Below are 15339 nucleotides of genomic sequence, written 5' to 3' on the forward strand. Positions count from 1 at the left end.
AATATAAGTCATAATGATGAAGGGGATATTACAAGTTCTCTAGAAATTTCTTTTATTATACTTTTTATTCTAATTGCCCCTTAAAGACCCACAGGACACAAGACTGACTCGCATCATGACTCAGAGAATCTGGTGAGACTGTATCTGCAGTGACCCCATCACAAAATGACAACACAGACGATGACTTCAAACTCCAATTTATTGATACATGTAGGTCTCACAATAACAGCTCAGCATGGGATTATACACAAAAACATCTCAACATGAGGACAAACAGCATTAAAAGCAGTCAGACAGAGTCTTTTCACATGCTGTATGGAAGAGGAAATGCACTAAAAGGCCCACGAAGAAGGTTTCCCCGAATGGGCCTTCAGTCTAAATAGATGTTATTCCTCATTATGTCACTAGAGGGCAGTACAACATACAATTTAAAGATCAAAAGTTACTGTGAGACTTCTAAAGCTCTCTTGCTTTAAAAGTTTTTCACATCATTCATCTTTGTCATTCCAGAAAATATTGTGACTGAGGACATCTCATTGCTCTCTAACTTGATTTCATGCCAGTTTGTTCACTACTAAATGATCTCTTTCTTCTTTCCTCCCTTTTACCTGAAAATAAGGCCGCACTGATCCCTCGAGCTTTCATCATGTCAAACAGTTTGTCTTTGTACTCCCGACACAGGTAGATGTAGAGGAGAGGGTCCAGGCAGGCGTTGGTGGTAGAGACCCACAAGACAAATGTATGGACTTTTGCCATCCACGTTTCGGTGCAGTCGTCATTGTCAAAGAGTTCATGAAGCGTGAACGGGATGCGAGTTACGTGAAGAGGCACGAAACATAAGAAAAACACAAGAAGGATCAAGAAGACTCGTAGCTTGGTTTTAGTCTTTCCGTGGCTGTTGCTGCTCCCGGAGTTTCTGAAGGACTGCAGGACTCTCAGGGTGATACAGATGTAGCAGAACACGATCAGTATGCTGACAAGCCAGAAGAGAGTCTCCATAGACAGAACCACATACTTGTGGAGGGTCAGACCAGCTGGACTTTTCAGGGACATGCAAAAATCGTCTCTTGTGTTGACAGGGTCCTGGCCTGTGAGAGCGATGGTTGGTATACCTGTTGCGACAAATAACACCACCCAAACCAAGGCGGACGTGACAAGACTGAAGACCACGTTTTGCCCCAACACCTTTCCACCTGGTCTAACGATTTTGAAGAAGCGGTCAAGGCTGATGAGACCCATTAAAGCGATGCTTGTGTACAGACTGCAGTAGAAAATCACATAGGAGTAGCGGCAGTTGAACACCCTCAGCTCAAACGCTGCTCCAGGCAGCCTGCCAGCTGCCATCGGCGGGAGCATCAGCACCATTAGCAGGTCGGAGGCCACCAGGTTTTTGAGATACACTATGAAGGTAGAGGTGGAGCGGAGGTGCAAAGACACCCACACCGCTACAACATTGAGCAGAACCGCAACGGGAAACAGGAGGAAGTAAAGGAGCGAGATAGCCACGTCTACGGTCTGAAGGTCAAAGGAAGCACAGCTTGAGGAGGAGGGTGCTGTGCTGTTGGACACCATGATGGAATCTGGGATGAAGACAAAAAAACCCCACAGACATCAAGAAAGTTTTGCTTTCTAATCCTGGCCTGATTTACATGTGTGACCCTGTAGACCAGACCCACATTCAGTGGTGGTTTAAGGGCGCAGGGGTTTTGGAGCAAATCGGCTTGACTTGAGGTCCAGGACTCATTTGAGACTGAAAACTGATTTAAATGTTCCCTGCTTGCCCAGTTGGACCTGATTTGCATGTGTCATTAGTTTTGAAAGACATGCGTTGTGCTATGATTTGGTTTTGAAGGCTCCACCACAGCCTTTGAATGCATCCTGGAAGAGGAACCTGACACTTCCACATTTGACACTACATGACGGAAGTTATGCAATTGTTGGATTTGTTTTCACCATGGCGAATACAAGAGCAAAAAAAACCTAAGCACATTATTTAAATCACACAGACGCATGCTGAATACACGACACAAAATCTACCAACTTTAAAGGACTGGCTCTGAATCCTTTCTGCACAATAGATCTTAGTTACCAGAAAGCTTCTTTTTTCCTATTTGTCACCTTTGTAATTGGTTTGGATTTAAGAAGTATATTCAGTAAGAGCTTCACCTGGATTCTCCTCATCAGTGCATTTTATACCTTCAGTATTGTGTAGTTAAATTTAGATTGACATCATGAGTGAATGAACTGTATAGAGAATGGGCTATATGATAAAGAGCTAGTATAAAAAGCAGCAAAAGAAAAGGCAAGGCCCACTACAGTGTCTGTGCATAGATGCTGTTTGCTAAACCATGTTTAAGATTTTCCTAAGCTAACACGTTCAGTCTGATCTCCTAACTGATAAATGAGTTTGATTTCTGCATCACCTCTGAATCTGATACGAAAAACTTTTTTTTTCCCAAAAAAGTTGTGAAGCAAAACATAATATTGAGTCACTCACCAACAGTGGTTTTGTCTTTGACTCCACAGTGTGTAGCCTGGGGGATTTACACCTTCAAGAGATGAATTAACAAAGAGTTTCAGCCTCTTCAACCAGGGAGATGCAAATCCGCGAAGAGTGCCGCGGCTGCCACGAGGGGGGAAAAAGGATTCAAATAACACAGATTGTGGTAAACAGTGTGTTTTTAGGCTGCACTGAAGTCACACTCAGATCTGTCAGATCCAGGCTGCTTTTTTTTCCACCAGCGTCAGGATTGTTTTTTGAAATGATACACGCTTTAAACCGACATGCTTCAAAAGACATGATCTTCAGTTTCTTTTTAACAACGTAACAGTTATAATAAGTGACGCATTGTCTTCTTTTAAGTCAAGTATGTGCTACTAGAGCACATTGATGACCTTCACAATAGCAAAAAAGTTATTATTGTTATTATTACATTGTGTGTCAGAATTTATAATTAATTTCAGTAATGGTTAAATTTTGACATCTGAAAAATGATATCAGTGCTCATAAAGTGTGTTTTCTCTCTCTCTTTCTCTCTCTGAGTACATTCCCAACAAGAAATAGATACTGTGTGAGCAGTGAGTCATTGTGGTCATTGGCTTTCATATGTAAAAACTGCCAATTGCATTACATGACACAACCCACAGGACTAACAGTTAATCTGTTTTCACATCTTTATTTGTTAGGAATTTTTGTAGAAATGATATTTTGGCTCTGTGGTTGTAACAGAAAGGAATAAGACAGTGCAAACAGCCCAGTAGTCCAGTGCTTTTCTTTTCAGTAGATATGATTTACTTACATAGATAAGAGTCATTGGTAGCAGCAACACTGAATAAATCAGAAATGTACGCAGACATTTTGACACATTTACCTGCTGTATGGTTAGATTATCCTGAACAATCAGTCACTGCTGACACAGCTAAACAACCTATACACACACGCAACAGCAAGAGATTATAGTACCTGTACGATCTGAGGTTTGATGGTTATTTTAGAGGAATACTGCTGAAGTCCTTAAAATGAGATTTATTTTCAGTTTGTAAATGATCGCTTCACGTTTTTTCTTTTCTAGATTAATGGCTATGAGAACACAAAAGAGGAACTTTGTGCTGTTAGTAAGTGGAACAGAGAACAGAAAGACAAAAACATGGCGCCTCTTCTCGTGAGTAAACATCAAACTTTTTAACTTCTCTCACAGGCAATATTGCTTTTTTTCAGCAGTCAATAAAATAAGAAGCTGATTAGTTTAAGTTACAGTGTTCAACCTGCTGGTTTTTAAAAGGCACGATATCATAATCATTTTGTGATGATCATGAACACAAATATGTGGTCTGCCACACGCGTTTCATGTCTGTCTCCGGGACAAAACCCAGTCTCAGTCAACATGCTGATTCCAGCCAAGCGCCGCCTGTGTCACCACACCGGCTGATTTTCTAGTCGATACCACATCAGAAAAGTCTTTATCATGTCCAGTGGCTTTATGAACAGCCGGAGGAGTCTCTCAGAGGGGTGCTGCCTGTGTCCGTGTCTGACCCTCTCATTACCAGCCAGCTACAGGTACCAGGAGGCAGCCGCAGGGTCTTGAACAAAGTGGTCCTGAAGGACTTACAGAGGAAGAAGTAGATGAGAGGGTCCAGGAGAGAGTTTAAGGATGAGAGGAAGAGGGTGCTTTCCTTCAGCTGGAAGAAGAAGAGCTTGAGTTTGCAGTCGAAGAGGACCCCTCGGGTCTGGCTCATGGTGTACGGCACACGGGCGAAATGAAAGGGCACAAAGCACACGAAGAACACGGCGAGAACCAGGAAGACGTTTGCATTCATTTTCCTTTTGGCCTGGTTGGGCTTCCGAACTGTCGTCCCACTCTGCGCCCGACATATGGTCCCTCCAGCGCTGTGGGACTTGGTGCGGGAGTAAGATCTGTACAGCTCCTTGGTGATCAGAGTGTAGCACACAATCACAGTCACCAGGTTGCCCCAGAAAATAACCTGACAGACGTGATTTACCACCTCGTGCCAGTGCAGCCCAGCCTCTGTCTTCAAGTCACTGCACTTGAAATACGGAGAAGTCGGGGTCTTACGGGTGAGGATCACATTGGGCGCGCAGAGAACCAGCAGGATGGTCCAGATGACTCCCGAGAGGAGTTTGCGACGGGCCAGTCGGGCTGCGTTGGTCCCCCGAAAGGGCTTGAGGGTCTTCCTGCAGCGGTCGATGCTGATGAGGCCGAAGAAGAGGATGCTGATGTACATGGTGAGGTAGAAGAGCACTGAGGAAAGCCGACACACAAATATACGCAGCCCCGTGGAAGCCATGTTGGAGTCTGACAACACCTGCAGGAACACAGCATGCAGTTATTTACATTTCACAACTTAAAGATGGCACTCTCTGATTTGCCTCTTTTTATAAAAGGTTTCAAGGCTGTAACTAATTACTTTATTAATGGCTAATTAAAGCTAATTAGAATGTTTGGGTTGCCAAGTTGTGAAAAATCTGTGTAAATGCTTCATTTATTAACATTTATAGCTGAGATAGAGTTTTCGCAATCTTACAACCAAAATCATGTTGGATGACTCATAACTAATCTATAGGAAATGGTTTAATAACCATTAGTAAAGCTATTACAGACGACTTGTACACCCTTTTTTAAAGTGTGCCGTGTGTATAAATGGTACCAGTCATGCCAAACCTTGAAAGGGAACGTGAAGGTCATGATGATGTCTGCCACCACGATGTTCTTCAGGTATATGATGAAGTGAGACTTCGAGGGAATGCGGAAAAACACCCAGGCGGCGACGCCGTTGAGCGACAGCCCCAGCAGAAAGAGAAAGGAGTAGAGAACAGGGAAGACCACCGTCTTCAGGACGTTGTCACGGGAACAAGTGCTGTTGCCGTGGCTGTGATTGCCGGGGAACAGGAGGGAAGTTGCATTTCTCTCCATGAGGGTTGTCTAAAAAATAGAAGAGGAAGCCGTTCTCTGAATAAAAACACAAAAAATAGTCTGATACTCCCCTAGAATCTGAATCTATATCTGTATACATACATACACAGCATATGTGTATATGTTTATTGATATCTCTACATCACATAACATATCAAAATGTCAACATTTGCACAATCTGCCTGATTTATTGTAATAAATACAATTTAAGGTTATATAACTGACCTGTCAAAGTTTCTGATATGTGTCAATAAAGTCCCATCAAGGTCCCGGTGCAGTTCTGATTCAGATCTTCGGTCCCTCTCCCTCCTGTGTTCTGTACAAACGTGATCTGGCACAGACCATCTGTCTGGTCTGCGCTGTTTCAGCTCTTCAAACCAAAGTGTGTGGACGTGCACGTAGTTTGGTGATACATAAGTCACAGGAGGACTTTCTCTTTTTCTTCTCCTTTCTCTTTCCTGTCGCGGCGAAAGGCTGCAGACTGCACTTCTAGATCTATTTTAATAGACACGAAGGAGCTCACTTCAGTGTATTAATAAGCTGGCCCTGGAGGGAGTCTGATTCGCAGCAGATGAACATGAAGATAATCACAAACTAAATGCATCTTCAAAACAACAAAAAGGCACAAAACCACAATATGCAGCTAATTGAACATTTAAAGGTCATCATCATCTTCTGGGCTATCGTTGTGTGCATGTTTTTATGGTGGACTCGCTAATCCAAGTTGTTTGGATTAAAGTGTTGCAGATGTGATAAATGTGACTCCTTGTTGCCCTTTCAAAACATGATACAAGCTAATGTGTTTCCTCTTATTCACTTATACTACTCTTGGGAGCCATTCTTGCATAATGCCTACAGCTTCTGCAAAATATGCTTTTATGTATGTGCATTCATGCATTCTCCGCACGTTTAAAGCCAAAGGCGACAGGAATAAAATCATTTGGTGGTCCATAAAATATTTGTTTTGTTGGATGAATGCATTGCAGTCACTCCATTTGATCAAGCTACTGTGAGTCAGACTAACCTGTAATTTGGTTCATGTAAACCTGCGTAATTGTACAGTGATGTGCAGGGTTATGCAAGATGAAAGTGATTTGTCAGATCATGAGTCATTTAACACAGCCTTCTCTTCAGTTTGTAGGCCACATTGTTCCTCTGTGGATGAACTGCAGCCTTTCCCAGCATGCACTGGGCATAAAGCAAGAGAACACTCTGGGCAGCCTCATGTGAGCAACACAGTTAAGCACTCGTCACTCTACCACACATTTCTGCATTCTGACACATTTCACTATTTATTTTATTTCCCTAAATAGTGTAAAAAGGACTTTCAATACAATACAGTGCAGTTCCTTTAAAAGCAAACAGCTTGGGAGCACATGGCAGTAAAACCTTCTGTTCCAAGGTGGAAAAAATATGAAGCAGTGTTTTTGGCAGACGCTTCACTGATATGAAATTTTCCCATTGCTCACAATCCCATTCACATTTTGAACCCGCTGCCTTCCCAGGTCCTGTTGGTTGTAACGCTTTCTACCGTGCAGTCTCCAAGACATTGCGCATGTTGTGAAATCAACATTTGTCTCTATTTCAGTGGTTTCACCCTTCGACCTCCTCCTCTAAGAGACAGAGCATGAAGAAACTTCCCCAAATTGTTGTCTGTTGTTTTGCAGGCACACGCCTGTCCTGCAGAGCACAATTGACTTAACCCAATAGTTACTATTTTTAATTTTTCAGGCTTTTCGTCTGTATTGTATTGTATCACGACAGCAGCAGAAATAAGCCATGACCTTGAGATGCTGAAAGTATGGAGTCGAGTATAAGGGTTTTCTAGTACTGAACCAACTGAACTGTCAGCAGAGTCAGTGTCAGACTTTAGAGTGTGGGACTATTTCCTGGAAGCAGTACATACCAGTGTGGACCTGAAACGTTTGTTGAGTTTCGTGCGCACTGCTGTAGAATGGAGAATTCATCCAAATCCAAAATAATACACAGTGTTATTGCACTGCAAGCTCTACATGCTAAAGCAGAAGACAAATTATCTTTGAGACAGAATATGACTGGAAGACACACAAGTAAAATTGTCAGTTCATTTAAAATATAATGTGTTTACTCAAGATTCAGTAATTTGCACATTTATTGATGATTCTTTAATTTTTTTCCTTGTTATTTTTAAATAGCATCACTTAAATTTAAATGTTTTAAATTCAACAGCTAATTGAATGATTAGTAAGGCGCAGTTACTGGTGTCAACACAGCAGCAACTACAAACCTATTCAACCATCTGCTTTAAATAATGGCACCAGTTACAAGATAAGACTTTTTCCCACATTGGGGAAATTCCCTTGTCACAACTTTAGAATAAAAATCAGAGGTAGAAAACAATACAAACAGAACAAATAGACAACAAAACACAAACCATACAAAAGATAAAATAAAGATAAGATAAAATCAACAACATACAAAATAACATCACCTTAAAAAACTATATGCACATTATATACAAAATATTATACAAATAATACCAAAAAATACAGTGCAGATGCTCTGTTATTATAGAGAACATCTATTAAACATCATATAATAGCTGACTCTTATCCATTTGAATATGATATTGCTCTGCTGTGACTGTTCCATGGGCCTTATCACAATGTATACAGTACATCACTAACCTGCTCTGTGCTGTTAGTAGTAGTTAGTAGTGCGTTTTCAGAATATTACACAGTATGATAGTTAGACTGGTGTGTTTTCTTTATCAAGATATGACCCTGGTTGTCTTCTAGTTCACATTTCCATCATTATTTTAGGAACTGAGGGTCAGTTTCTGTACATTATGATCTTTGCTTCTGTCTCCATCACATGACCCTGATGGCCCTCATGTGCATGCCCTTCACTCTATTGAATGCCTGCAACTTCCTGTGTCTGGGGCAAGACTGTCACCGTCAGCAGCATTCACTTCCTAAACAAATGCTCATCTAGATGCCTCTCCGCGCTGCTCTTGTGGTTGCTGTCACACGTATAGCTCGGCCTACATTTGGTCATATATACTTTATGTGAGGCCAATTACCCAACCGCCTATATTTACATGCAGTCGTGTTTCCCACAGCTGTGATCTCTGCACATCTGGCTCTGATCAGGAGCACATCAAGCACGAATTCTGCCGCAGAGAACGCGACCGCTACACTTGCTGCTTTTCAGTTTAATGCCTGTATATCCTTGTCTTCCTGGTCACCTTTCTACTTTTTCTCCTTTTGTTCGCTTCGTCGAATGCCTTTGGTTTCACCTCTGGTCGGACATGTGCTGGTCAAGTGATCAATGAGCTTTTTTAAGTGATGTCTCCTGTGTTTCTCTTAGTCATCAAGCTCTAAAATCAGATTCCTCTAGAACAAGGGTCATTATGAAATCCTACCTCTTGTACTGCTGTTGAAAATTTCCGTGAATCATTTACACAAAGGCATAATCAAAAGTACGTGAACATGCAGCTGCAGACACGCATGCGGACGCAGGTTAAGCTGCACTACATTCACACACACGGTAATCCTCGTCAGCTCCCTCCCAGACAGACAGGAAGAAGGGAATGAGGAGAGGAAATAAAGAGAACGTAACTCAAGCCATGACTGCCTTTCCATTTAAACCCCTCTGAGCCTCCTCAACAACCCCCAAACACACACACACACACACACACATGCTTTTCCCTTTCTGTAGGTACACTGCTTTCCTCACCTCCCACGTCACCCCTCGACCTTTAAGTCACCACTCATCACTTTCACTTTCTACCAATCCCGGACCGCAAGCCTCCTTTAACACAGCTACCGTCTTGCACTTCTTTCCACGCTGTGAGGATAATAGAGCCGGAGAGAGGAGGGAGAAAAACTTAATTTCCTCTCTGCACGTGGGGTATTACTTTTACTGCAGCTCTGCTTCGAGCAAAAATAGCCCGTCCTCATAGCCTTTGAAGCGGCTTTTATCGCAACGCTGACTATGAGGCGAGGGAGATGGATGGAAAGAGCCCCTCTTGCTTGAGGGCAAACATCAAGCTAATAACCGACGCAGAGCTGTAACAGCTGTGGTCCGGAGAGCCTGACCCCTGACCCTTACGAACGGTCACCGGTCGATCGTCTTGTCACTGTGACAGATAGAAAGACATAAGAAAGGAGCCCCTCACCAGATAGAGAGAGCATTCAGGGTGGTCCTTGCTGTGGTTTGTTTGTGACTGTCTTTCTCTTTATGCATGCATGTTTGTGTGTATATATCTCCCTTGACAGGCGTTCAAATCTACTGGCTCCCACTGCCATCGCTGAAATGTGTGGGCCACACTTTGTTTTGACAGTTTAAGGTTTCTTCAGCTCCTGCTGCTGGTGCGCTGTTCAGCGTAAGTTCCAGTGGGTCTGCCTCCCATATGGCTATCCACACAAAAAAAAATCTACAGCAGCTCGCATGGAGGTGAAGGGGGAGGTGGATAGAGCTAAAAAATACAGCGAGCTGCAGTGTTTCCAGCTTTTATTGAGGATGAAACCACATTTGCCGTCACGGGCCATCAGGGTGCAAAGCATCGCTCCGTGTTGATCATAAAAATGTATTGAAACGGTGTATTTGTCCAACTATAGCTGCTAACTCTGATTTCTGTGGGAGCTTTGTAAGGGCTCTACATTAGCAACTGCTGACTTAAGTACATTCCTTCATTTCCCATGAGCCCCATGTGTCCAGCATGGGTGTGTTGACAGTCTGCATCAAAACTGCAGACACACACACACACACACACACACACACACACACACATATACACACACACACACACTCAACATCAGTGGGCCAACTGGCTCCTGGGCTTTAGTTTCTTCCGGTTAATGATGTAGTTGTGGTTTCCAACCCGAGCTCCAGTTTTGTTGCACTGATTTCCTAGCAACTGCTTTTGTTTGGGTAATACTACAAATCATAGCTCATCTCTTGGGTCTGGCATATGCATCAGTGAATGACCTACTAAACACTACCTGGCTTACATGACCGATCCCTTCGGAGTTACACCAGCGCACTCAAAATTTCATGGTGATTTTATTTATCTCATGCATCCATATGCATCCATCCAGCTGTGATGCAAGTATAATAAACTTTTGTAATTTTCCCCAAAAACTTGAAGCTGTGCTCGTCTGTATTTTATATTAAGAATGGGTGAAATGACTATATGTAATATGAGAAGTGTTGCACATAGTGACTTACCCACAGCCATCACCCAAATTTGCAGTTCTCTTCAGGAGTTTTCCGGCATCTTTCACTTCAGTGTTTTGATTTTATGGCCCATAACTTGCTTTGGTTCACTCTCACTGCTCTCATCTGTGCCATTTTTGGCCGCAGCAGGCGGCGGTTTTCAGCTAAGAAGTTCTGATTGAGCAGCTGTATGCTACCTGCTCAGCTGCACATGTCAGACAGACAGAGCTGGCAGTTTGCGGGTGAACATAGTGGAGCAATTTAGCTGCTAAAGAGGGAGATAATTTCCTCTGGAGTTGGCAGCTCTGCTCCGTGTCTGCTGGATGTGTACATATGCAACTGTTTGCTAGCAAATTCACCATAATGACTTCATGACATGAAAATATGCTGTCTTTGCATGCATAGACATGCATAATATAAGGTAATTGTACAATTGTCAACAGACATTCTAGACAGGTTTTGTCATTTTGTTCTATATGGGGAGGGGCTGGTGTGTGGATTAGCTCTTATTAGCTGTTATGTGGACATTCATTGTGTCATTTTCTGCACTGACATGTATAGTGACTTCACTGCCAGTCTAAACAGCATTTAAAACATTTTAAACAGCCACCCCTTGTGTAGACTACACACTGTAGCCTGCGTACCCTCCCATTTACTCATCGCTAACAAATCAACTCACGCCACCACTGCACAGAGGTGAGGCAATGAGACATCATCTCGGTAATGAGGAAAAACTCATTCACTCACTTTACAGTTTTTGAATGCCTCTGTCACCTGTCAGCACAGGCATTCCTATTTTAAAGTCTCATCCAGAGTGTTAATGATTGTCTGATAATCCCTCGCCCCACTGCATGCGAAAGCAGGATGCAGAGCTGTGGCTTGAGAATTGAAAAAAAAAAAAACAGAGGGACAACAGCTCCCTTTGAGAGGCTGGCCAGTGTGGGATACCGGGCATATTTGACAGGGCGTCTCTGTGTGCTCAGCAGAGACCTGTGTGCACACAGAGCGGCAGAGAGGGTCAGCTTCAGCTGTTAACCACAATGGTCTGGAATGCATGTGCAAAAAGGTCAACGTCATGTACAAAGAGGACAGAAGGCACTACTGCAGATGCAAATGGTCTAAATGTAAAACACACTTTCCTCATGTGCAAACCAGGTTAAATCCTAATTGCATTCTTCACTAATTAAGAAATTTTAAGGTCCAATGAAATACACGGAAGACATTTATGTGCTACTAAACAAAGCCATCGCAACACTTTCCTTGTCTGCTTTGGATGTGAAGCAAAATGTCATAAAAGTGATCCGACAGAAACCCGCTCTAGGGAATGTCTGGAGCAACGTTTGCGCTCGAGTAGCAAACACGACTTCGGTAGCAACCGGTGACCTCAGAGCCGTAATGAGGGTCTGTTTTTCCTGTGATGTCACCGTGGTATCTGAGGTTGCTAGGTGCCGTAAAGACGTTTGTGTGGAGCAGACAAGCTGCAGCAGGTGGTCCAAATGATGTCATGTAAAATGATTTCACTGCAGCACTTGAGCTGTGAGTCTGTTTACAAGATTAACAGAGTGACGCAATTTCTGTCTGTTTTTATTTCTTTAACACTGGAAGATTAAAAAAAAAAATCTTCTCATGTTCATATCCAAAATTTTAATTGTCTGAGTAACTTAGAATGACAGAACAGATACAGTACAATGAATAGAGCTGCTGATGCCATCTATTGGTTGCCTGTCAGGATAACACAATCAGGGTAAATAGTAGCATGACGTGGCTGTGGCTAAAATCTTAATAATAATATCTCAAAGTCAAGATCGTCAAGATCTGATTAGCTGCTGTTTCTGTGTAACATATAGTTAATATCCTGTAATTCACAGTGGTACAGATGATGAGAGGATGAGACAGTCACAGGTAACATATTTACATCAATCACAGAACATTTCTAGAAAGTCTGAGAACATTCACATATATATGACTAAGCAGACAAGAATTGTACACAGGCCCGCCCAAAGCTAAGCTCCTGTCTCGTTTTTTATTTATAGGTGTTTAGTGTTTCCTCAGCTGTGTTACAGCTCCTCCAGATTGCATCTAAATTACACACTGGCTTTACTACAGAGCGGCAAATTAAACGTTATTTCCAGAAGCACAGAGGAAACGCTGACCGTGGACGTGATTGAGTAAAGGAATGTAATTTGCACACACATGACTCTCTTTCACAACAGCCCTCCAACCCGGGCTTTGTCTTCTTATAGTGGAAACAATGAGATTTCAAAAGGCTGGGAGAAATACAGTAGACGTCACAGCTAATATTGGACATGTTACAATAGAACAGCCACATTGTTACATCACAACTAGACAGTCAGAAAATGAACATTATGTGCAAGTGTTCCCATGACATATCCCCCAAGTCCCCCAGTGAAGCTCAGGCCTTCACTCTTAGCTTCCCACTGACACCCGACCCCACTTACCTTTATTAATCTATCACTGAACCTGTCAGCTGGAAAAGCTGAACCTGTCAAACAGAAAGCATCGACCTTTGCCGCGTGCTGGCAGTGCCACATTGTTGATGTAGCCTAATTGGGTGAGCTGGCTTTTTTAAAAGCTTCCTCCCCCTTTGGGACTCCGACGTACTTTGATGTTTTTAGTTTGGTGTTTGTGTGACTGGAGTGAGAAAGGTTAGGTACACAGCAGTGGGCTCCACCAGTCCACCTGGTTATTCTCCCGGGCCCAGAGGACCACATCTGCACCCAATCAGATTGGAGAACCCCCACTGATGTTCTTCCTTTGCCTTCAGGACAGACGCTGAGGAATATGGTCCCATTAAAAAATGTGCCCTGTGCCTTATATGCATAAAATCTGTCTGACATGTTGCTTTTTCTTATAGTATTTATTAGTCCCTTCTTGCATTTAATGGCAGCAATATCCATTTACTGCCAATTTATGGCTAAAGTCAGCTGATTTATGATAGTACCTTTGTCCTTGTACCTGGCTCAGAGTGCTTAGAGGCTCACTTTCAAATGCAAGACTTGATGATGTTGTGGGAGTAGCGTGGGATCATGGGAGTTCTTCACTGTTAAACAACGACCATTGCCTCTGACATGACTCAGGCAAATGTTCACAAATGAGGTAATGCGTTAAAGTTTTATTCATGTTGCGTTTAGTCGCGTTCGGTGACTTCCTCTCTGACGTATCGTCTGGTGTTTCCCTGGGAGTTATTGCAACTAAGGGGGACGTGACGGCATCAACAGACCAGTATATGAAGTGCACCGCTTCCTTGAATAACAACATGTTAGAGTAATGCAAGCATGCAACTCAACAAATTACACGACAGACATTTTAATGTGTAAATCAGCCACTGTTTTCAATGCAACCATGGAAGCAAGAATACAACTGATACCTGCATGCTTTCCTTTCCCTCACTAATGGCCAACACATACACTCCTGGTATCCTGAGTCCTTTCCTGAGAAGAAATGGTCCGTGAAAACTGGAAACATGACAGATCCATACCTGGCGGAGAAGTGCAAAGATGAATCCGTCTTACTTGTGACTGAAAGGTGGATGTGTGGATTCTGCAATGCTGGTGTTAAATTCCAGCATCACCACAGCTCCTGAGAGAGACACCGATCTACTGTATGAGCGAACGTGTGTGTGTGTGTGTGTGTGTGTGCATCCACAAGGCTGTGTGTGCAATGGAAAGACCTACCTTTCTATTTCTAATGGATTTCCCCAACTATAAGCTTGGATTGCGACAGAAATGAAGCAAGTGATACACCTGTTGCCAAGTTTGCAGCATCAAAGAAATACGACAGACTCTCTGAGCTAACAGAGGAGCACTGTCTCAGACTGCCGTTGGTCAGCTCCCGGCAGTCATCTCCTGTTTCCATGTTCAGGCTGCGAGCGTTCAAGTTTAACTATGGAATTCATACCACAGACCAAAAATATGTCTCACCCTTCCCTGGTTTCCCTCATCAACCAGCTCTGTAGACTTTATCCTTCCTTTCCTCTTTTTCTCACTCAGCTCTAAGTTTTTTTTTCTCTTTCTAACTGTTTGTCATTACTCATATCAGGTATTACCCACACACAGACATATAACATACACTGCACATTAGGAATGAATTCTGAATGACTGTGAGAAATAAATGCCGACTGCATTTTTAAGGTAAAGGGGGTTAAATGTTTGCTTCAGACCTAAGACCTGTGAAGATCTCATAGCAGGAAAAGCACAGGTGTAATTAAAATTTGCATCCCATTTAACAGAATTTGAGTATTTGTAACTAAGAAAGTGGGCATGTAACCAGCAATGTCTTCTTTAAACTTGCAACTCGGGGGCAGTATTATAGTATACATACTATCACCTTATGTGACAGATACGGTGAACATGCTAGCAAACAGTTGCTGATTCCCATACATCCAGCTCTTACTGAGCATTATTAGCATTCATCTGGAGACATGTTTCCAGCCACCTGACGACTGTAAGTCCAGTGTTCTCTCTGCCTTTGGGTCTGGTGTTGGTCAGGCTTACATCAGCCTATATTAGCTGATTGCAGATATATCATGTATGTAGGCTGATAAGTCACGAGAAAACTGACCAGTTGATTTTTGAACCGAAAACTGTCTTAGTGTCAACACTGTTTGTAAATGTAAAAGAAAGTATACTTGAGATAAATCCTTGTGTTTAAGTGGCGGAGAGGGGCATCTTTAAGTAGAATCATTGAC

General features: G+C 42.7%; 2 protein-coding genes across 2 annotated transcripts; both read right to left on the reverse strand.

The window, feature by feature from the left end:
- Positions 1-396: 396 nt before the first annotated feature.
- LOC121609218 (P2Y purinoceptor 13-like) lies at positions 397-1572 on the reverse strand. The gene is made up of 2 exons (XM_041940795.1): positions 609-1572; positions 397-404 (listed from the first exon to the last, which is right to left on the reverse strand). Exons 1-2 carry the CDS (start codon positions 1570-1572, stop codon positions 397-399), a joined length of 972 nt encoding a protein of 323 aa, XP_041796729.1.
- Positions 1573-3140: 1568 nt separating this feature from the next.
- On the reverse strand, positions 3141-5803 carry LOC121609246 (P2Y purinoceptor 12-like). Its single transcript, XM_041940827.1, has 3 exons — positions 5658-5803; positions 5181-5441; positions 3141-4824 (listed from the first exon to the last, which is right to left on the reverse strand). The coding sequence occupies exons 2-3, from the start codon at positions 5430-5432 to the stop codon at positions 3979-3981; spliced, it is 1098 nt and encodes a 365-aa protein (XP_041796761.1). The 5' UTR covers positions 5433-5441; positions 5658-5803; the 3' UTR covers positions 3141-3978.
- Positions 5804-15339: the final 9536 nt, after the last annotated feature.

Source organism: Chelmon rostratus, chromosome 7, assembly GCF_017976325.1.
Source record: "Chelmon rostratus isolate fCheRos1 chromosome 7, fCheRos1.pri, whole genome shotgun sequence".
In the NCBI taxonomy this organism is placed as follows: Eukaryota; Metazoa; Chordata; class Actinopteri; order Chaetodontiformes; family Chaetodontidae; genus Chelmon; species Chelmon rostratus.